The sequence below is a fragment of the Sinohyriopsis cumingii genome, unplaced genomic scaffold (assembly GCF_028554795.1).
Source record: "Sinohyriopsis cumingii isolate HCF-2022 unplaced genomic scaffold, ASM2855479v2 utg001628l, whole genome shotgun sequence".
In the NCBI taxonomy this organism is placed as follows: domain Eukaryota; kingdom Metazoa; phylum Mollusca; class Bivalvia; order Unionida; family Unionidae; genus Sinohyriopsis; species Sinohyriopsis cumingii.
The window spans coordinates 112150-138438 of NW_028316029.1; the positions used below are offsets into that span (position 1 = coordinate 112150).

Genomic DNA, 26289 nt, shown 5'->3' on the forward strand with positions numbered 1-26289 from the left:
TATCCCAGCTTGTATCACATCTAAATTCAAATAGTCTTTTTAGCAATGTACAATCTGCATATCTCCCTTGCCACAGTACTGAAACTACTCTTCTAAAAGTAGTTAATGACATTCTCTCTGTGTTGGAGAGCGGAAGGATTACAGTCCTCACCCTCCTTGATTTGTCTGCAGCATTTGACACAACAGACCATGATATATTACTTCACCGTCTCCAGCATGTATTTGGCATTCATGATACAGCCTTACTGTGGTTCAAGTCCTACTTGGTCAAAAGGACATAAATTGTATCTGCAAATGGAATACACTCCAGCCCAGTTGATCTATGTTGTGGTGTTCCACAGGGGTCTGTTCTTGGACCTGTTCCCTTCATTCTGTAGACTCAGTCGCTCTCTAGTGTCATAGATCATCATCCAGTGTCTCACCAATTGTACGCTGATGACACCCAAATATACAAATCTAGCCACCCAACTGAAATTGATGCTACCATCCAAGGCGTAGAGAGGTGCATTTCTGATGTGAAATCATGGATGACATGTAACAAGCTGCAGATGAATGATGATAAAACTGAGACCATTCTGATCACAACACAAAGACTTTCTCATTCACATCCTTTACCTCAAACAATAAATATCAGCAACACCAACATTAAATTCACACAATCAGTACGAAACCTAGGTGTTACTCTGTACAGTACTCTCACATTGCACCAACATGTCATGAACATATGCAAGGCTGCATATCTTGAGCTGAGACGCATCAGCTCAATTCGCAAATATCTTTCAGTTGATGCCACTAAAACACTTGTGTGTTCATTAGTACTTTCAAGACTGGACTATTGTAACTCAATTCTGTCTGGTTCATCTCAGTATCTGCTCCAGAAACTTCAAAAAGTTCAAAACACAGCTGCTTGGATCATACTTAGAGTACCACAATCAGAGCACACCTCCCTGCTGCTCTGTACCCTACACTGACTATCCATTCAATCCCGAATCAAACACAAAATTTGTTCTCTGTGCTACGTTTCACTGTCGGACTCTAGTCCAACATACCTATCTGACCTCACCCATGTGTACACACCAGCAAGATACTTACGCTCCTCTTCTGGCAATTGTATACTCATTATTCCAAGTATGAAAACAAGGTCATATGGACACCTTTCTTTTGCATACCAGGGCCCATCAACGTGGAATGAATTGCCCACTGAACTTAGACATAAAGACACAGTAATCACATTCAAGAGGGTTCTCAAAACTCACTTATTTCGACTGCAAGAACAAACTTAAAGACCTAATAATTTTTCCTGCCTTAAATATTCTCAGCATGTTTTTTTTGTTATCTAATTTCATGGTGTTTGTTTTTGTAATCATATCATTATATGTTTTTTATCTTATAGGTGTTGTCTAATGTTGTAAAGCGTTTACAGCTTCTAAAGATATATAAAGTCAAGTCCTCATTATTATATAAAAGTTTGTCTCTTTATTCTTTTGTTGCCATAGTGGTTCTGCTGACTAGAGATCTATATACACTTAATTATGTTGTATGGGGAATCTTTAATGTTCCCTATGAGCATTAATCTGTTAACTATTTCTGAATTTAATATGATCCTCCTCCTCTGTGTACGAATATTATTCTGTGCTGTGAACTCCTTTCATTGCCTGCTGTCTGAAACGCATATGCATAACTAGCTTGAACAAGTTACTGTTCTTTATGGTTGTGCAGTTTTCAACATCTCTCAGTTATGGCTGCATGAGTAACCTCTCTTGGATATCTCTGTTCCAGAAAGAAAAGTTTTGAACCAGAGGTCTCATTAGGATTTTAAAATCCATGGCTCCCATTTTGGTAAAAATATGAGTCCCACTAGCAAAAGTTGCAGTCCTCTCCCAGAAAACTATGCAAATTAAAAGAACTATTGGTTGCCATAGAGTTTAATTTCTACATTCTTTATAACACTGACATAGCTCTTGTTGTCCATCAGAGTGAGTCTGAATTTTTTCTATCCAAGGAATGTCTTATTCAAAGCACTAAGCTAGGTATCACACACTTTCTTACGCTTGGCTACTGTCTCTTCCAAACCATCAGTTCTAGCAACTTTAGCACTCTCCTGAATCTCAGTACAGTCTTCGTCAGTTTGCCATTGAACCCCAAAATACTCACTCAAGTCCAAGTCTCAACATTTCATGATTCCGAGGTCATGTGCACTGCTTATTCCGTTACACTCGGAAATGACCACCATAATGATAGCTACATTTGCTTATTTGATGTACTGTTATAAATGACCACATGTGCATTTCTGGGTCTTTCTGCTTCTGAATTCAAGCGCTGTAAATATCTGCCACTCAAAGTCTTTGATCTTGCCGCTCAGCTATTGCAGCATGTTCTTTTGATGTACTTTTATAATGGTGACAACTGGGGGGGGGGGCTTTCAGCCACTAAATTCTGTGATTGTAAATATCAGCACAACTAACTGATCAACACATTTTCCCACTATGCAGGTGACTGAAGCAGGACTGGCAAGTCTTTGAATTTTACCGTCCACCTAAATAAAAAAAATTGGCGTCCATATACGCATGATTATAAGCGTTTCCGAGACCTCTGTCAGTTTTCACTAACATGAACTCTGCCAAAGATTCACTTCCTTGAATCAGTGTTTTGCTGCCTTTTATGCCATATTTTTCTTTCCATAATGCTGTATTAGGGTTTTAAGTCCAACATTCCCAGTCTTATTGTTCACACATGGGTATCTTGAATAAATATAACCGGCATATTGTCCATCCAACACGTACATCGGACTCGCACTCAACATCCATTTTGGGCTCAAAATCACACACTGGTATTTCCAGTGACATTTTCCCAATGTCTAACAGACCGATATATATGAAATTCATTGTCATCATAGCTATCACCAGCCAGTATTTGCCGACTGAAAACGTCGTCTCAAGACAAACCGTGTTGTGATTCAACCATTTTGGTTTCCTGTGTGGCCCTTATTCGAAACACGCATTTGTAAAATTTCCATGATGAAAGTAAGGCTAAAACTACCATAAAATGCTTGTTACAGGGCCCAATGAACCAATCAAATTTAGTTTAACAGCCATTCATGTCGAACCGAAGTATCCAGATATCTGGAGACAGAAGCGGTAGTGCAAATTACATCGTGAAATGCACTTCTTAAGTTAAAAGTTTAATAAAAATTGCATTCTGCGCAAAGCACATTTTTTTATATCCGCAACTTTGACGTTATTTGCTGAACGTGTATCACTGCTTTAAAAGTACGCGAATTCGTACAAATTATGTGTACTCGCGTGTACTGGCATCATTTTCTGACCCAATGTTTTATTCATGTTAGACCGCTAGGAGGGGGTTAGATGTGATTTTAAATATATATTTGTGTTTTTTTTTCTTTTTCTGACAACCCCACCAGCGATTTCTCATTTTGTTAAAACAACCCACAACAGAAGTGATTTTCCTAACCAACCTTCCACTGTCAGAATCAAAGTAGTTTGAAACACAACCTCCTACAGAAGTTTTTTGGAAGTACTGTCCCCGGGGGGGATATATGTTTTACTGGAATAGCCCTCAACATGTTTTGTTGTGTTAAATATATTAATAATAATAATAATAATAATTATTATTATTATTATTATTATTATTGGTATTATTATTGTTATTATTATTATTATTATTATTATTATTGGATGCAGAAAAAGACTACACATGGAGGACAGTTGGGATAGTTGATAAAGTCATTTGCGAAGGGAAAATTTTCAGCATCATCTGGGTTGCAGACAGTTCATTACTGTCTACTCAGCCAAATGGAGTTGTGGTAATCATTTTGTTTTTCCTTTTTACTTTTTATTAAAGTTGTTTAAATTACATATACCTATACATTCAGTAATGTTTATACAAGTCATTTTGATTAGAAGTTTATGAGACAAGTTTATTGTCTTTTCTGTCCTTGTAAGCCTTAGCTCTTCATTGATCCATTCATAAAATACAATTTTGATTTGTCTTGAGCTTCTCATAAATTGTGGTGAAATTATTTCAGCTGTAGATAAAAGTTTCATGACTTTAATAATTTAATCCCTTGCTTTGAACTAATGAGGACCATTTTAATTTCTATAAATGATACTAATATGCTTCTGTTACTTTAATTCAGGGTCCGTAGGGGACCTTGAAAGCCTTGAATAATGAAATTGTCCCTCAAGGCCTTGAAAACACCTTGAAAATTCAAAATATTGTCTGGGTACCTTGAAAAGCCTTAATTTTCTTGAAACCGAAAGGAATTAATTAATAGTTTTCGGTTTACAGATTTAAATAAAAAAGAAAAGGAAAATTTTTAACAAAAGCTCGAAACAAAACAATCCATTGCTAAGTTTGTGCTGGAACAGAAATTTCCACATCTGACCACTGCACAGTCATACATTTTGAACTTCCGATTGTATGAACTCTGGATGTATCTGCGGTTTAAATTTGAATCATTTGTACACTTTGAAATATCTGGCTGCCGATTCCAACTTCGGTGGCTTGATGAAGAAAAGTATAAAGTTTGGAATATGAGAGCTTTGCAAAGTGCATATTAAGCCAGAAGGATATTGATTTGCGTGCAGTGGGAGAGTGTTTTTCAGTCACATACAGCTGGGGAAAAAAACGTCCATTTCAGCTAATATGGCAAAACATGAAGCCTTCAGCATGAAATAGTTTTTGATGAAAGAGATATCTGTGAACAAAGAAATTCAAGTTTTAAAATAGAAACTGTGTAAAGTCTTAATTATTAAATTAGTTCTATCTGGTTCTATTTTTGGATTGAGTGGAAATAGGACAGAAAATAATTGCAATAAACACAATAAATCTAAAAATATAGAATACAGGTAAAATAATATGAAATAGTTTAAAATATCCATACGCTGTTTTTATATAAGTAGATAATATAAATCAAACAAATATCTTTGTTACTTTTTGTTTGTTTTATTGGGGTGGGTGAAGAAGAAAAGCAGTTACAGAAAAAGACATGAGATAATGACAGCTGCTGCTGATGACTATGCATTGAAAGCAGAGACTCGTAGGAATATTTCCTTATCACGATGTCAAATAGTTTGAGGATAAGTGTTAAGGACAATATTGACGAACTTGGAGCTCTTGAAAAACAGATTAATGACAAGCTACAAGAACTGAAAAATTCACACTAAAATATTTTGCACTTTGTAAATAGTGTAGTGTAGACAGAGTAAAATGAACATTGTTCAGTGACTGTACATCATTCTAATGTCCAGATGTAGGAAGTTTAGTATTGGGAATGATATCAATGATCATGCTCTTGACTTCATGTTGTTTTTTTATAATAAATTTGCAAGAAATGTTCCTTGTAAGAAGTAATAGTAAGTACTAAGTTGTGTTTACATAGAGTTTTATTGATGTATCCTTTAAAATTAGTGTAAGAATGCATCTTGAAAAACATAATTTTAAACATTGAAAAACCTTGAAAAAACCTTGAATATTTTGAAAGAAATATTCTACTAACCCTGTTAATTATAACAGCCTATAAAACAGCAACTTTTCAAAAACTGCTAAGTAGAATTAGATTAGTTTTGAAAGAAATCATTCTGGCACAGTAGAGTTTTCATTTTTTTACAGATGATGCTGATCTGTTATCAAATATGGCAGTCTTTACTTAAAATATTAAAACATATAATTTCTTTCTTTGTCAACAATTGCATAACAGAATTTGACCAGATTTGGCAATATTCTTATGTGTTTAGGCTCGAATAAACAGTAACACAAGAAAGAGTAAAAACAACAAGCCTTGTAAAATACAATAATAATTTATTTTCCTGGAAAAATTCTGTAAAAATGAAAAAATATGAACTTATGATTTTAAGAATCAAATCCAAAAATAATCCAAGAATAATCTACGAATATAATTTTTGAAGTCCTAATAACAAAATGTTCTACTGATTTTGAGTTAGAATCCCGACTAAACATCCAAGATGAAAGACGATGACGTATGCTGTGATCTGTAGTGTTGAAGTCTGCAGTTCCTTGTAGAAACAATAATTATCACTCTGGTTTTGGAAATTTGAATAAATTTTTATAAAAGCTATCTTTGTTCAACAATTTCACATGAGCACATGTATTTTGCAGGAACATTTTAATCCTTTTGAATCTAAGTAATTTGAAATAACTCCAATCCAAGTAATTTGAAATAACTCCAAACAGCACAACATACAACTTCCAGTGTAACAGCCCAACTTGTTCTGAGAATAATTGTCCAAAACAAAGGTTATATTGTCTTCTAAAACGTAAACAAGGGGTCATGTGATCATGTTCTGGAAGCTTGTAGAAATTAGGTACTTGTTAAAGATCACATCCACCCAGTGTGGCCTTGATGAGAACCAATCATTTTAATCTAAGAAATAAGAAATAAAATAAAAAATTGTTTACATCTTAAACACATAGTCCCATCATGACCTCGACAACAACCAATCATTTTAAAATAAAAATAGAACTTGTTTACGTGGTTGCTACAAATTTTGAATTGAGGTCAGGATTTAGATCAACACCTGGTGTTTATAAACTAACAGTCAAGGTCAAATTATTTCAGCATGTAATAAAAACTAATTTTTTTTATAAAACTGACAAACAATTTAATTGAAATAAATGTATATTAAATCAGGTATAATTAAATCAAATATACGTAACACTTCCCCCATAAAGAAAAGGAAAAATTTATACATAAAGCTTTCTTTTTACTACAAACTAATTATACATGAGGTTAAAAAGAATTCGTATAAATTGCACACAGTGTGCATGAAATAATTCATTGTTATACATGGGGAAAGTGCGTCTGCTATTAAATTATCTTTTCCCTTGATGTGCCTGATGTCAAGATTATATTCCTGTAACAACAAACTCCACCTTAATAGTCACTGATTTTTTTTTCCATCTTGCCGATGAAAGTAAGGGAGTTGCAGGGATGGTCCTGGCTTTTAAAAAGCTGTCGCCAAAAAAATCGCCAACCTCAATATTTTGTCGCCAATTTTCAAAAAGTGTCGCCAAAAAAAGTAGTATACATTTTTCCAAGTGTTAATTTAGTCTATTAATGTAACAGGCAATGAAAATTACAAAAGATGGGTTAGTTAATGCTTTAATTACAACAAGCATTAACAAAATGTTACAAAGTGTTACATGAAGATCCGTCGCGATTTTAGGGCTGCCCACTTGTTGAATGCAGTTTCAAAGTCAAATTTTTCACATCTGTACATGCTGATTCTCATTAAGTGCTCGAGAGATGAGATGCAGAGCTTATTTCTGATGTCAGTTTTTATGAGGTTCATCTTACTGAATCCACGTTCACAGTCCTCAGTGCTGACAGGTGACACCAGTAGTCTCTCAGCAGCCCCCGCCCCCCTTATGGCTAGCTTCACAAAGCTTGTAGTGAATTGCTTCCTAAATCCCAAGAATGATCACTGAATGCTGTACAAATTTTCTCGACAAGAAAAATAGGATCTCCATTCCCATGAATGAAACTTACACGAGTCAACACCTGGCAATATTGGACCGTATATATAAGCGTAAATTCACACCCAATTTAGGGATTCTTTCACTCCTGTATTTTGAGAAATAAATAATTATTATTAATTATGCAAAACTGTTTTTTTTTGTTTTTTTTTCTATTTCTTGTTGCGGAGTTTAAGTCTCTGCAACCGTAACACGGGACTGATGGCAAAAGGAAAAGATCAATGAGTAAAATGCTGCAATGGCGACAGATGTAAATGTGATTGAGATTTTTTCCATTTGCTTTGTATTTATACACAGTAGTCGGTACTTCAAAGGTTATCAGTTTTCTATGAAGGTTCAGCAAAACTATTGTATTGGTATATGTATAAAAAAAAAAAACAGAAGGATTAGCCATACAATTAATTGTATCTGTTCTATTCGCGTCTTCAGAAGTCGGTCAGTGGTAGGTATAGTGCGGTAGCATGATTGACTGTATCACAGCATACAGTACTCAGCCCAGATGTCAGCATAAGCAGATTATGATGTAAAAATGCACTGTAAAGATGGGGTTGTCAATAAGAACAAAGGATCGTTTGTGTAACAGATTGATTCCAATGCATTGCTTAGTCAAGTTTGTGGCTTCCTTTCGTTCTGGCTTTAAATTTATTCAGTCCAAATCCATGATTGTATGTACAAATTAAATAACCAAAAAGTATGTCGCCAAAAAAATCGCCAGATGGGATACTTTTGTTGCCAATAAGGAAAAAAAATCACAATTTGCGACATTGGCGAAGCCCAGGACGATCCCTGGAGTTGTGGTCACTAAATACAATAATTGAAGAAGGAGCTGAACTTAGGTAAACTTCAAAATGTTGTAATGCCAGTATCAAAGCCAAACATTCCTTCTCGAGTGTTGAATAATTTCTTTGGTGCTTATTTAATTTCGTAGAAAAATAGCACACAAGATGATCAATACCATTTTCATCTTCTTGAATCAAAACGGCTCCAACCCCAACATCACTTGCATCAACAGACACTTTAAATAATTGGCTGAAATTTGGAGCTGTAAGAACTGGCTTGCTTTTAAGTATGGCTTTCAACTTGTCAAAAGCCTCCTGACATTTTCCAGTCCAAAGAAATTTGTTATTCTTACTCAATAAATTTGCCAGGGGTTCAGCAATTATAGAAACATTGGAACAAAATGTTTGATAGTATCTGGCCATACCCAAAAATCGCATCAGTTGCTTTTTATTAACAGGCATAGGGAATTCAGAGATAGCCTTGACCTTAGCATCTATTGGTTTACCTTGTCCATGTCCTACCATGTGTCCTAGAAAAGTTATACTAGCATGGCAGAACTCACTTTTAGAAAAATTAATTGTCAAACATGCATCTGTGAGTCTGTCAAAGAATTTCCGAATTGTTGCTAAATGTTCTTTCCAGGTGTCGTTGTAGATGATGACATCGTTGATGTAAGCATCACAATTGTCTAGACCAGAGGTAATCATATTCATGAGATGTTGAAATGTACTTGGTGACCCTTTCATCCCAAACAGCATTACTTTATATTAGTAAAGTCCATCTGGAGTCATGAATGCCGAAATTTCCTTTGCTCTTTCCGTTAGTGGAATTTGCCAAAATCCTTTCAGAAGGTCAGATTTGGTGACGTGCTGGCATTCCTGATCTTGTCAATACAGTCATCGATTCTTGGTAATGGGAATGAATCTGTTTTTGTCACACTGTTCACCTTCCTATAATCAGTACACACATGGAAAGTTTTTTCTTGTTTTGGAACAAGTATGCATGGTGAACTCCAGTCACTTTTACTGGGCTGTATAAAATCATTCTCCAGCAAATACTGAATTTCTTTTTCAAGTATTCCTGTTTGAGAGGGTTCATCCTGTATGGGTGTTGTTTGACAGGTTTAGTATTTACACTTTCAACGTCATGGAAAATTTTGTTGGTTCTTGTAGGAACATCTGGAAATAAGTTCTCATATTCAGATAATAACTGTTTAAATTCATTTCTTTCTTGCTCTTTTTAATTTCACTTTAGAGAATCCTCATCTAGGATGATTTCTTCTGAACTGTTTTTAAAATTAATTGCAAATTAATTATGATAGATTAAAAAGTCAGTAAACAGAGCTGTAGACATCCTAAAGCATGGATTACACGCTTGACATTTTAAGAGTGTTTAAGACAATATTGCGGTGGCTTTATACTTGTTAACATTGATTGTTCTTTTTAGACACAAAATATAAGAAATCACAGTTGTTTATAGATTTCTTGCCAGCTTAATAATTCAAGTTGTTTCTCATTTTATAGCAACTATTTTATATGCTAGTTATTTCCCTTACTAATACATGTTTATAACTTTGTTCGTAATAAAATAAACTAGAGACAAACAGTCATACATATAATTGTATTGTTATAAAGGATATACAATATATCAGTTTAAATTATACAATTTTATATAGTGCATTAGCATTAAGTCCATTAGGATACAGAGTATCTAACTTATGAATCCAATAAGTTTCTTTTATGAGTCTATTCATGTCACCATGCACAATATCTATTGGCATGAAAGAAAAATCAAGTAGAGAGTGATTATTGGTGTTAAAGTGTGTTGAAACATTAGAGGAAAACTGAGGATCTCTATAATTTTTTATATGAAAGCAATGATTATTCATTCTCTTAGAAACTTGTTGTAGTGTTTGTCCAACATATTGCATGCTACATTTTTTACAGGTTATTAAATAAATCACATCAGTTGACATGCAGTTAGTGTTATTGCATAGAGAAAATACCTCTTTTATATTAGCACTACTGAAAGAAGTACTTTCTCTTATGTTTGCACATTGAGAGCACCGGTGTCTGTTACATTTAGATGACGAAAAGTGTATTTTTTTATTTTCTGTCTGTTTAGTTCTGATTACAAAAATCTTGCAAATTCTTGGGTCTTCTATAAGTGAGAATTGGTTTAATTTTGAAAAGTGATTTGATGCTAGTTTTATTTGATAAATTTAGGAGACTATAATATTTATTAATTATACGACCTATATTAGGTAATGAAGGATTATATTGTATTGTGAAAGGAATTACATCTCTCTCTATTTTACATTCTGCTGTGTTTAAAGCCTCATGTTGGGTAAGATTATGGGCTTTGTTCAGTGCAGAATCAATTATGTATGTAGGATAATTTCTATTTTGGAAATAAGTTCGTAATTTATTCAAAGAATTTTGTAATTGACAATCATCTGAAATAATGCGTTGGTATCTTTTGGCCTGGCTATATGGTATACCGTTTTTACATGACATGGTATGGCATGAAGAACATTCTACATATTGGTGGATATTAATTTCCTTGATATGAATATTTGTAGAGATAGTGTTATCAATATTTTTTATTACATTTACATCTAAAAATGAAACATGCGTACTTGATGCAGTATAAGTAAATTTAATTGTCGGATGAAAATGATTCAGGCGATCAATACATTTTTTCAGTTCTTTATTTGAATGGTTCCAGATCATAAATATGTCATCTAAAAATCTGAATCAAACAGATGGATTAAACTTTTCGTTTTGAAAAAAAATCTTTTTCTAATTTACCCATGAAAAGGGAAGCATATTAAGAAGCCATAGGACTACCCATTGCTGTACCCATTATTTGTATGTAATTCATATTACTGAATTGAAAATAATTGTTTTCCAAGATAAGTTTTAGTATTTTATGTTGGTATATAGTGATGTTACATCTAATGATACAGCTGTATGATAACTCAATCTTTGTATCATTAGATGTAACATCACTATATACCAACATTCCGCATGCAGATGGTATTGAAGCATGTAAATATTTTATTGATAACAATCTTAATAATAACACACTATCTAGTGAAGATATATGTATATATTTGATCATTGGGATGCACAGATATGAAAATTAAACACTAATTTGACACTTGACCTCAAGTCTTTGAGAGCCTTGATTCAAATATAGTCACCATTACTAAAACCAGAAAACCATTGGTTTGACTGCAGCCATCATGAAATGACAAGTACTGTGCAAATTATGCTGATCCATTAATATGTCTGTCCTTACTAAAATTGGAAAAAACTTTTCATAATTTCTAAAAAGCCATTCAGCACAATTTAACCACGTTTGACAGAAAGCAACATAGCTTGAAGGCTATGCAAATGATGCTAGCCACTTACTGTTTTCACAGAAAGCATCCTACTGGCTAGTTCTTGGCCAACTTCTTCAGCATTTTTTTGTTAGGTGGATGTCAGCCTGTTGAGTAATCTCAAGCCCACTTGGATTTCTTGTTTGGAATTCAATGTGGTTTTGTAATTATCCAGGCTTTAATTATGCCTTTTAGAATATGTAGAATGGTTAGTGAATAAGACCAAGTCAGGGTACATTGGATAATATGGTTCATTTCGAGTAAGTGTTCTGACAGTCATTCAAGTGCTGTCATCTCAGATGTGCCTAGAAATTCTTGAACACATCCACATAACATTGTTCACATTGAACAAGTGTATGGTCATAAAACAGACTCTCTGTAAATACATTGACACAGTCACACTTGATTGTTATGTAAGTGGGTGATGCATGGTTAAGAATAAAGTAAGGAAGGTAGCAAAACAGAGAGAAGAGTAATGATAGGAAAGGCAGAAGTAAGTAAAAGAGTGTCAGTCTCCGTTTTTGTCTCTGTTTTTGACCCTTCATACTCTAACCAATCTGGCAGTGAGATAGATGAAACTTGACCATCTCAGCCCTGAGAAACACTAGGTCTTACTTGTAGCTGATATTTCATTTGAATGAGATGTTGAAAAGCTCCTGCTTGTGAGATACCACATCAGAAGCTTCTGCAATTGTTGATGTTAATTTGTTCCAAAGTCCCTGCTGTACGTGGGAAGAAGCTGAACTTGAAACAATTTGTTGATGCTGCCTTGAGTTGGAACTTCTTCCTGTGGTTTGCCTTAGTTTGACTATATGCTAGGGTCAAGTATTTGCCCAAGGAATGTCCACTAGATTGTTCACTATCTTTTATGGCTGGTCTTACTAAAATTGGAAAAAACTCAAGTGTGCCATTATAAAACATTGATGGTACTTAAGGCAGGAGCATTATGGACTTAATGCCTAGAATTGGGTAATTTTAAGGTACTAAAATTTCTGTATGCATTTTGTTGATAGGTTTGTTTGCCTAAAATATACTTAAATGCTGCTTATCTGGAGCCTTGTCATACGATACAAAATTTATTAAATATTTTAAAACTGCTTCCTTTGCAGACATTGTGGCAAATAAAACCAGAATTAGAGAAGCTGTGTACATTTGACTTACCCCCATGCAAGCAAAGATGGCTCTCTGCAGCTGTGCTATCTCCAGATGGTACTGTAATATTTTGTGGTGACAGAGCAGGAAGTGTGCTTGTGTACCAACTGCAGGATGGGAAAAAGGCAAGTATTGCTAATAGGTACATCTATAAAGTTTGTCAGTTCATATAGATTCTGTATTTTATTGAGGTGGACAGTTGAAGTTATGAAATTGATCACTAGTATTCAGCGAAATCTCGATGATTTATTAACTTAAAGACTTGGTTGTGTTAATTACAGAAGTTTTTTCTGTTGCATATATAGATGTAAGTTTATTCTCAGTAGGTATTTACTAAGCATCAAAAGACATCTGTAAATGTACCTGACATTGGCCCATGGTTCCTTCCTTATCCTCTAGGGAAGATATCCCTTAGGTCCTTCTTTATCCTCCAATGAACATAGCCCTTGGGTAGCAGCAGAAAAACTATTTAGACTTCCACGTTATAAACATGTGTACATTTTATGGGCAAGAAAATACAAATAAATATATTCAACAGGCATTTGCCACTGGAGCAGTCCTCCTTACCCCCTGGGACCTACCCAAGAGGCTCAGACTTTGGAATGGATTCCTGGTATATATTGTTGGCTAAGTCACTTTTGGGGGTGAGGGGTATGGATGGACCCAGCAGTCCATGTCATTGCGTGTATACATGTAAATATGCACATATCTACAAGAAATAACAACACATCAGCACAATCCTAGATATTATGCCAAGCAAAAGCTAATTAGTAAAAGCCATGATGTCTGAATTCCCATGAAGATAAACCCTGCAACAAAAAGCAAATATCTGCCATGAGACAAAAGATTAAAGGTTAAAATGTTGCAAAATGTCTTCAAAGATAAAGGCCAAAAATGATAAAATCCTTATAATGGGTCAGCATTTTTTCAGTTTAATCCGCAATTCTTAAAAAAGTCAAGGACCTTCTCATTTGGAACACCATGATATTATGCATCCCACAGCAAATATATTACTTCCATTAGTCGCCTCTTGTGATAGACATACCATGCCTATTCTACATCTCTTACAACATGTGGGAAGACACACCATGCCCATTCTACATCTCTTATGACATGTGAGAAGACATACCATGCCCATTCTACATCTCTTACGACATGTGGGAAGACACACCATGCCCATTCTACATCTCTTACGACATGTGGGAAGACACATCATGCCCATTCTACATCTCTTACAACATGTGGGAAGACACATCATGCCCATTCTACATCTCTTATGACATGTGGGAAAACACACCATGCCCATTCTACATCTCTTACGACATGTGGGAAGACACATCATGCCCATTCTACATCTCTTACAACATGTGGGAAGACACACCATGCCCATTCTACATCTCTTATAACATGTGGGAAAACACATCATGCCCATTCTACATCTCTTACGATATGTGGGAAGACAAACCATGCCCATTCTACATCTCTTATGACATGTGAGAAGACACATCATGCCCATTCTACATCTCTTACGACATGTGGGAAGACACACCATGCCCATTCTACATCTCTTACGATATGTGGGAAGACACACCATGCCCATTCTACATCTCTTACAACATGTGGGAAGACACACCATGCCCATTCTACATCTCTTATGACATGTGGGAAGACACATCATGCCCATTCTACATCTCTTATGACATGTGGGAAGACACATCATGCCCATTCTACATCTCTTATGACATGTGGGAAGACACACTATGCCCATTCTACATCTCTTATGACATGTGGGAAGACACACCATGCCCATTCTACATCTCTTACGACATGTGGGAAGACACACCATGCCCATTCTACATCTCTTACGACATGTGGGAAGACACACCATGCCCATTCTACATCTCTTACAACATGTGCGAAGACACACCATGCCCATTCTACATCTCTTGCAACATGTGGGAAGACACACCATGCCCATTCTACATCTCTTACGACATGTGGGAAAACACACCATGCCCATTCTACATCTCTTACAACATGTGGGAAGACACACCATGCCCATTCTACATCTCTTACGACATGTGGGAAGACACACCATGCCCATTCTACATCTCTTACGACATGTGGGAAGACACACCATGCCCATTCTACATCTCTTACGACATGTGGGAAGACACACCATGCCCATTCTACATCTCTTACGATATGTGGGAAGACACATCATGCCCATTCTACATCTCTTATGACATGTGGGAAGACACACCATGCCCATTCTACATCTCTTACAACATGTGGGAAGACACACCATGCCCATTCTACATCTCTTATGACATGTGGGAAGACACATCATGCCCATTCTACATCTCTTACGACATGTGGGAAGACACACCATGCCCATTCTACATCTCTTATGACATGTGGGAAGACACATCATGCCCATTCTACATCTCTTACGACATGTGGGAAGACACACCATGCCCATTCTACATCTCTTATGACATGTGGGAAGACACATCATGCCCATTCTACATCTCTTATGACATGTGGGAAGACACATCATGCCCATTCTACATCTCTTACGATATGTGGGAAAACACACCATGCCCATTCTTCATCTCTTACGACATGTGGGAAGATACACCATGCCCATTCTACATCTCTTACGACATGTGGGAAGACACATCATGCCCATTCTACATCTCTTACAACATGTGGGAAGACACATCATGCCCATTCTACATCTCTTATGACATGTGAGAAGACATACCATGCCCATTCTACATCTCTTACGACATGTGGGAAAACACACCATGCCCATTCTACATCTCTTACGACATGTGGGAAGACACACCATGCCCATTCTACATCTCTTACAACATGTGGGAAGACACACCATGCCCATTCTACATCTCTTACGATATGTGGGAAGACACACCATGCCCATTCTACATCTCTTATGACATGTGAGAAGACACATCATGCCCATTCTACATCTCTTACGATATGTGGGAAGACACACCATGCTCATTCTACATCTCTTACAACATGTGGGAAGACACACCATGCCCATTCTACATTTCTTATGACATGTGAGAAGACACATCATGCCCATTCTACATCTCTTATGACATGTGTGAAGACACATCATGCCCATTCTACATTTCTTATGACATGTGGGAAGACACACCATGCCCATTCTACATCTCTTACAACATGTGGGAAAACACACCATGCCCATTCTTCATCTCTTATGACATGTGGGAAGACACATCATGCCCATTCTACATCTCTTACAACATGTGGGAAGACACATCATGCCCATTCTACATCTCTTATGACATGTGAGAAGACATACCATGCCCATTCTACATCTCTTACGACATGTGGGAAGACACACCATGCCCATTCTACATCTCTTACAACATGTGGGAAGACACACCATGCCCATTCTACATCTCTTACGACATGTGGGAAGACACACCATGCCCATTCTACATCTCTTACAACATGTGGGAAAACACACCATGCCCATTCTACATCTCTTATGACATGTGGGAAGACACACCATGCCCATTCTACATCTCTTACAACATGTGGGAAGACACACCATGCCCATTCTACATCTCTTATGACATGTGAGAAGACACATCATGCCCATTCTACATCTCGTACGACATGTGGGAAGACACACCATGCCCATTCTACATCTCTTACGATATGTGGGAAGACACACCATGCCCATTCTACATCTCTTACGACATGTGGGAAGACACACCATGCCCATTCTACATCTCTTACGACATGTGGGAAAACACACCATGCCCATTCTACATCTCTTACGACATGTGGGAAGACACACCATGCCCATTCTACATCTCTTACAACATGTGGGAAGACACACCATGCCCATTCTACATCTCTTACGATATGTGGGAAGACACACCATGCCCATTCTACATCTCTTATGACATGTGAGAAGACACATCATGCCCATTCTACATCTCTTACGATATGTGGGAAGACACACCATGCCCATTCTACATCTCTTACAACATGTGGGAAGACACACCATGCCCATTCTACATTTCTTATGACATGTGAGAAGACACATCATGCCCATTCTACATCTCTTATGACATGTGTGAAGACACATCATGCCCATTCTACATTTCTTATGACATGTGGGAAGACACACCATGCCCATTCTACATCTCTTATGACATGTGAGAAGACACATCATGCCCATTCTACATCTCTTACGATATTTGGGAAGACACACCATGCCCATTCTACATCTCTTATGATATGTGGGAAGACACACCATGCCCATTCTACATCTCTTATGACATGTGGGAAGACACACCATGCCCATTCTACATCTCTTATGACATGTGGGAAGACACATCATGCCCATTCTACATCTCTTATGACATGTGGGAAGACACATCATGCCCATTCTACATCTCTTACGATATGTGGGAAAACACACCATGCCCATTCTTCATCTCTTACGACATGTGGGAAGATACACCATGCCCATTCTACATCTCTTACGACATGTGGGAAAACACACCATGCCCATTCTACATCTCTTACGACATGTGGGAAAACACACCATGCCCATTCTACATCTCTTACGATATGTGGGAAGACACATCATGCCCATTCTACATCTCTTACAACATGTGGGAAGACACATCATGCCCATTCTACATCTCTTATGACATGTGAGAAGACATACCATGCCCATTCTACATCTCTTACGACATGTGGAAAAACACACCATGCCCATTCTACATCTCTTACGACATGTGGGAAGACACACCATGCCCATTCTACATCTCTTACAACATGTGGGAAGACACACCATGCCCATTCTACATCTCTTACGATATGTGGGAAGACACACCATGCCCATTCTACATCTCTTATGACATGTGAGAAGACACATCATGCCCATTCTACATCTCTTACGATATGTGGGAAGACACACCATGCCCATTCTACATCTCTTACAACTTGTGGGAAGACACACCATGCCCATTCTACATTTCTTATGACATGTGAGAAGACACATCATGCCCATTCTACATCTCTTATGACATGTGTGAAGACACATCATGCCCATTCTACATTTCTTATGACATGTGGGAAGACACACCATGCCCATTCTACATCTCTTACAACATGTGGGAAAACACACCATGCCCATTCTTCATCTCTTATGACATGTGGGAAGACACATCATGCCCATTCTACATCTCTTACAACATGTGGGAAGACACATCATGCCCATTCTACATCTCTTATGACATGTGAGAAGACATACCATGCCCATTCTACATCTCTTACGACATGTGGGAAGACACACCATGCCCATTCTACATCTCTTACGACATGTGGGAAAACACACCATGCCCATTCTACATCTCTTACAACATGTGGGAAGACACACCATGCCCATTCTACATCTCTTACGACATGTGGGAAGACACACCATGCCCATTCTACATCTCTTACGACATGTGGGAAAACACACCATGCCCATTCTACATCTCTTACGACATGTGGGAAAACACACCATGCCCATTCTACATCTCTTACAACATGTGGGAAGACACACCATGCCCATTCTACATCTCTTACGATATGTGGGAAGACACACCATGCCCATTCTACATCTCTTATGACATGTGAGAAGACACATCATGCCCATTCTACATCTCTTACGATATGTGGGAAGACACACCATGCTCATTCTACATCTCTTACAACATGTGGGAAGACACACCATGCCCATTCTACATTTCTTATGACATGTGAGAAGACACATCATGCCCATTCTACATCTCTTATGACATGTGAGAAGACATACCATGCCCATTCTACATCTCTTACGACATGTGGGAAAACACACCATGCCCATTCTACATCTCTTACGACATGTGGGAAGACACACCATGCCCATTCTACATCTCTTACAACATGTGGGAAGACACACCATGCCCATTCTACATCTCTTACGATATGTGGGAAGACACACCATGCCCATTCTACATCTCTTATGACATGTGAGAAGACACATCATGCCCATTCTACATCTCTTACGATATGTGGGAAGACACACCATGCTCATTCTACATCTCTTACAACATGTGGGAAGACACACCATGCCCATTCTACATTTCTTATGACATGTGAGAAGACACATCATGCCCATTCTACATCTCTTATGACATGTGTGAAGACACATCATGCCCATTCTACATTTCTTATGACATGTGGGAAGACACACCATGCCCATTCTACATCTCTTACAACATGTGGGAAAACACACCATGCCCATTCTTCATCTCTTATGACATGTGGGAAGACACATCATGCCCATTCTACATCTCTTACAACATGTGGGAAGACACATCATGCCCATTCTACATCTCTTATGACATGTGAGAAGACATACCATGCCCATTCTACATCTCTTACGACATGTGGGAAGACACACCATGCCCATTCTACATCTCTTACAACATGTGGGAAGACACACCATGCCCATTCTACATCTCTTACGACATGTGGGAAGACACACCATGCCCATTCTACATCTCTTACAACATGTGGGAAAACACACCATGCCCATTCTACATCTCTTATGACATGTGGGAAGACACACCATGCCCATTCTACATCTCTTACAACATGTGGGAAGACACACCATGCCCATTCTACATCTCTTATGACATGTGAGAAGACACATCATGCCCATTCTACATCTCGTACGACATGTGGGAAGACACACCATGCCCATTCTACATCTCTTACGATATGTGGGAAGACACACCATGCCCATTCTACATCTCTTACGACATGTGGGAAGACACACCATGCCCATTCTACATCTCTTACGACATGTGGGAAAACACACCATGCCCATTCTACATCTCTTACGACATGTGGGAAGACACACCATGCCCATTCTACATCTCTTACAACATGTGGGAAGACACACCATGCCCATTCTACATCTCTTACGATATGTGGGAAGACACACCATGCCCATTCTACATCTCTTATGACATGTGAGAAGACACATCATGCCCATTCTACATCTCTTACGATATGTGGGAAGACACACCATGCCCATTCTACATCTCTTACAACATGTGGGAAGACACACCATGCCCATTCTACATTTCTTATGACATGTGAGAAGACACATCATGCCCATTCTACATCTCTTATGACATGTGTGAAGACACATCATGCCCATTCTACATTTCTTATGACATGTGGGAAGACACACCATGCCCATTCTACATCTCTTATGACATGTGAGAAGACACATCATGCCCATTCTACATCTCTTACGATATGTGGGAAGACACACCATGCCCATTCTACATCTCTTATGATATGTGGGAAGACACACCATGCCCATTCTACATCTCTTATGACATGTGGGAAGACACACCATGCCCATTCTACATCTCTTATGACATGTGGGAAGACACATCATGCCCATTCTACATCTCTTATGACATGTGGGAAGACACATCATGCCCATTCTACATCTCTTACGATATGTGGGAAAACACACCATGCCCATTCTTCATCTCTTACGACATGTGGGAAGATACACCATGCCCATTCTACATCTCTTACGACATGTGGGAAAACACACCATGCCCATTCTACATCTCTTACGACATGTGGGAAAACACACCATGCCCATTCTACATCTCTTACGATATGTGGGAAGACACATCATGCCCATTCTACATCTCTTACAACATGTGGGAGGACACATCATGCCCATTCTACATCTCTTATGACATGTGAGAAGACATACCATGCCCATTCTACATCTCTTACGACATGTGGAAAAACACACCATGCCCATTCTACATCTCTTACGACATGTGGGAAGACACACCATGCCCATTCTACATCTCTTACAACATGTGGGAAGACACACCATGCCCATTCTACATCTCTTACGATATGTGGGAAGACACACCATGCCCATTCTACATCTCTTATGACATGTGAGAAGACACATCATGCCCATTCTACATCTCTTACGATATGTGGGAAGACACACCATGCCCATTCTACATCTCTTACAACTTGTGGGAAGACACACCATGCCCATTCTACATTTCTTATGACATGTGAGAAGACACATCATGCCCATTCTACATCTCTTATGACATGTGTGAAGACACATCATGCCCATTCTACATTTCTTATGACATGTGGGAAGACACACCATGCCCATTCTACATCTCTTACAACATGTGGGAAAACACACCATGCCCATTCTTCATCTCTTATGACATGTGGGAAGACACATCATGCCCATTCTACATCTCTTACAACATGTGGGAAGACACATCATGCCCATTCTACATCTCTTATGACATGTGAGAAGACATACCATGCCCATTCTACATCTCTTACGACATGTGGGAAGACACACCATGCCCATTCTACATCTCTTACGACATGTGGGAAAACACACCATGCCCATTCTACATCTCTTACAACATGTGGGAAGACACACCATGCCCATTCTACATCTCTTACGACATGTGGGAAGACACACCATGCCCATTCTACATCTCTTACGACATGTGGGAAAACACACCATGCCCATTCTACATCTCTTACGACATGTGGGAAAACACACCATGCCCATTCTACATCTCTTACGACATGTGGGAAGACACACCATGCCCATTCTACATCTCTTACGACATGTGGGAAGACACACCATGCCCATTCTACATCTCTTGCAACATGTGGGAAGACACACCATGCCCATTCTACATCTCTTGCGACATGTGGGAAAACACACCATGCCCGTTCTACATCTCTTACAACATGTGGGAAGACACACCATGCCCATTCTACATCTCTTACGACATGTGGGAAGACACACCATGCCCATTCTACATCTCTTACGACATGTGGGAAGACACACCATGCCCATTCTACATCTCTTACGACATGTGGGAAGACACACCATGCCCATTCTACATCTCTTACGACATGTGGGAAGACACACCATGCCCATTCTACATCTCTTACGACATGTGGGAAGACACACCATGCCCATTCTACATCTCTTATGACATGTGGGAAGACACACCATGCCCATTCTACATCTCTTACAACATGTGGGAAGACACACCATGCCCATTCTACATCTCTTACAACATGTGGGAAGACACACCATGCCCATTCTACATCTCTTATGACATGTGAGAAGACACATCATGCCCATTCTACATCTCTTACGACATGTGGGAAGACACACCATGCCCATTCTACATCTCTTATGACATGTGGGAAGACACATCATGCCCATTCTACATCTCTTACGACATGTGGGAAGACACACCATGCCCATTCTACATCTCTTATGACATGTGGGAAGACACATCATGCCCATTCTACATCTCTTATGACATGTGGGAAGACACATCATGCCCATTCTACATCTCTTACGATATGTGGGAAGACACACCATGCCCATTCTACATCTCTTATGACATGTGAGAAGACACATCATGCCCATTCTACATCTCTTACGATATGTGGGAAGACACACCATGCCCATTCTACATCTCTTACAACATGTGGGAAGACACACCATGCCCATTCTACATTTCTTATGACATGTGAGAAGACACATCATGCCCATTCTACATCTCTTATGACATGTGTGAAGACACATCATGCCCATTCTACATTTCTTATGACATGTGGGAAGACATACCATGCCCATTCTACATCTCTTATGACATGTGAGAAGACACATCATGCCCATTCTACATCTCTTACGATATGTGGGAAGACACACCATGCCCATTCTACATCTCTTACGATATGTGGGAAGACACACCATGCCCATTCTACATCTCTTACAACATGTGGGAAGACACACCATGCCCATTCTACATCTCTTATGACATGTGGGAAGACACATCATGCCCATTCTACATCTCTTATGACATGTGGGAAGACACATCATGCCCATTCTACATCTCTTACGATATGTGGGAAAACACACCATGCCCATTCTTCATCTCTTACGACATGTGGGAAGATACACCATGCCCATTCTACATCTCTTACGACATGTGGGAAGACACATCATGCCCATTCTACATCTCTTACAACATGTGGGAAGACACATCATGCCCATTCTACATCTCTTATGACATGTGAGAAGACATACCATGCCCATTCTACATCTCTTACGACATGTGGGAAAACACACCATGCCCATTCTACATCTCTTACGACATGTGGGAAGACACACCATGCCCATTCTACATCTCTTACAACATGTGGGAAGACACACCATGCCCATTCTACATCTCTTACGATATGTGGGAAGACACACCATGCCCATTCTACATCTCTTATGACATGTGAGAAGACACATCATGCCCATTCTACATCTCTTACGATATGTGGGAAGACACACCATGCCCATTCTACATCTCTTACAACATGTGGGAAGACACACCATGCCCATTCTACATTTCTTATGACATGTGAGAAGACACATCATGCCCATTCTACATCTCTTATGACATGTGTGAAGACACATCATGCCCATTCTACATTTCTTATGACATGTGGGAAGACACACCATGCCCATTCTACATCTCTTACAACATGTGGGAAAACACACCATGCCCATTCTTCATCTCTTATGACATGTGGGAAGACACATCATGCCCATTCTACATCTCTTACAACATGTGGGAAGACACATCATGCCCATTCTACATCTCTTATGACATGTGAGAAGACATACCATGCCCATTCTACATCTCTTACGACATGTGGGAAGACACACCATGCCCATTCTACATCTCTTACGACATGTGGGAAGACACACCATGCCCATTCTACATCTCTTGCAACATGTGGGAAGACACACCATGCCCATTCTACATCTCTTACGACATGTGGGAAAACACACCATGCCCATTCTACATCTCTTACAACATGTGGGAAGACACACCATGCCCATTCTACATCTCTTACGACATGTGGGAAGACACACCATGCCCATTCTACATCTCTTACGACATGTGGGAAAACACACCATGCCCATTCTACATCTCTTACGACATGTGGGAAAACACACCATGCCCATTCTACATCTCTTACGACATGTGGGAAGACACACCATGCCCATTCTACATCTCTTACGACATGTGGGAAAACACACCATGCCCATTCTACATCTCTTACGACATGTGGGAAAACACACCATGCCCATTCTACATCTCTTACGACATGTGGGAAGACACACCATGCCCATTCTACATCTCTTACGACATGTGGGAAGACACACCATGCCCATTCTACATCTCTTGCAACATGTGGGAAGACACACCATGCCCATTCTACATCTCTTACGACATGTGGGAAAACACACCATGCCCGTTCTACATCTCTTACAACATGTGGGAAGACACACCATGCCCATTCTACATCTCTTACGACATGTGGGAAGACACACCATGCCCATTCTACATCTCTTACGACATGTGGGAAGACACACCATGCCCATTCTACATCTCTTACGACATGTGGGAAGACACACCATGCCCATTCTACATCTCTTACGACATGTGGGAAGACACACCATGCCCATTCTAGATCTCTTATGACATGTGGGAAGACACACCATGCCCATTCTACATCTCTTACAACATGTGGGAAGACACACCATGCCCATTCTACATCTCTTATGACATGTGAGAAGACACATCATGCCCATTCTACATCTCTTACGACATGTGGGAAGACACACCATGCCCATTCTACATCTCTTATGACATGTGGGAAGACACATCATGCCCATTCTACATCTCTTACGACATGTGGGAAGACACACCATGCCCATTCTACATCTCTTATGACATGTGGGAAGACACATCATGCCCATTCTACATCTCTTATGACATGTGGGAAGACACATCATGCCCATTCTACATCTCTTACGATATGTGGGAAAACACACCATGCCCATTCTTCATCTCTTACGACATGTGGGAAGATACACCATGCCCATTCTACATCTCTTACGACATGTGGGAAGACACATCATGCCCATTCTACATCTCTTATGACATGTGGGAAGACACATCATGCCCATTCTACATCTCTTACGATATGTGGGAAAACACACCATGCCCATTCTTCATCTCTTACGACATGTGGGAAGATACACCATGCCCATTCTACATCTCTTACGACATGTGGGAAGACACACCATGCCCATTCTACATCTCTTACAACATGTGGGAAGACACACCATGCCCATTCTACATCTCTTACGACATGTGGGAAGACACACCATGCCCATTCTACATCTCTTACAACATGTGGGAAAACACACCATGCCCATTGTACATCTCTTATGACATGTGGGAAGACACACCATGCCCATTCTACATCTCTTACAACATGTGGGAAGACACACCATGCCCATTCTACATCTCTTATGACATGTGAGAAGACACATCATGCCCATTCTACATCTCTTACGACATGTGGGAAGACACACCATGCCCATTCTACATCTCTTACAACATGTGGGAAGACACACCATGCCCATTCTACATCTCTTACGACATGTGGGAAAACACACCATGCCCATTCTACATCTCTTACGACATGTGGGAAGACACACCATGCCCATTCTACATCTCTTACAACATGTGGGAAGACACACCATGCCCATTCTACATCTCTTACGATATGTGGGAAGACACACCATGCCCATTCTACATCTCTTATGACATGTGAGAAGACACATCATGCCCATTCTACATCTCTTACGATATGTGGGAAGACACACCATGCCCATTCTACATCTCTTACAACATGTGGGAAGACACACCATGCCCATTCTACATTTCTTATGACATGTGAGAAGACACATCATGCCCATTCTACATCTCTTATGACATGTGTGAAGACACATCATGCCCATTCTACATTTCTTATGACATGTGGGAAGACACACCATGCCCATTCTACATCTCTTATGACATGTGAGAAGACACATCATGCCCATTCTACATCTCTTACGATATGTGGGAAGACACACCATGCCCATTCTACATCTCTTACGATATGTGGGAAGACACCATGCCCATTCTACATCTCTTACAACATGTGGGAAGACACACCATGCCCATTCTACATTTCTTATGACATGTGAGAAGACACATCATGCCCATTCTACATCTCTTATGACATGTGTGAAGACACATCATGCCCATTCTACATTTCTTATGACATGTGGGAAGACACACCATGCCCATTCTACATCTCTTACGACATGTGGGAAGACACACCATGCCCATTCTACATCTCTTACGACATGTGGGAAAACACACCATGCCCATTCTACATCTCTTACG

The 26289-nt window shown here is 39.0% G+C and overlaps 1 protein-coding gene across 2 annotated transcripts in view; it reads left to right on the forward strand.

Annotated features, from left to right (window-relative positions):
• LOC149771853 (tRNA (34-2'-O)-methyltransferase regulator WDR6-like) overlaps nucleotides 1-26289 on the forward strand; it is a 125513-nt gene that overhangs the window by 46001 nt on the left and 53223 nt on the right. For both annotated transcript variants that reach the window (XM_089948130.1, XM_089948131.1), the window contains exons 13-14: nucleotides 3702-3823; nucleotides 12790-12957. In XM_089948130.1, the coding sequence (XP_089804256.1) occupies nucleotides 3702-3823; nucleotides 12790-12957 (290 nt within the window). The remainder of the gene's footprint in view (nucleotides 1-3701; nucleotides 3824-12789; nucleotides 12958-26289) is intronic.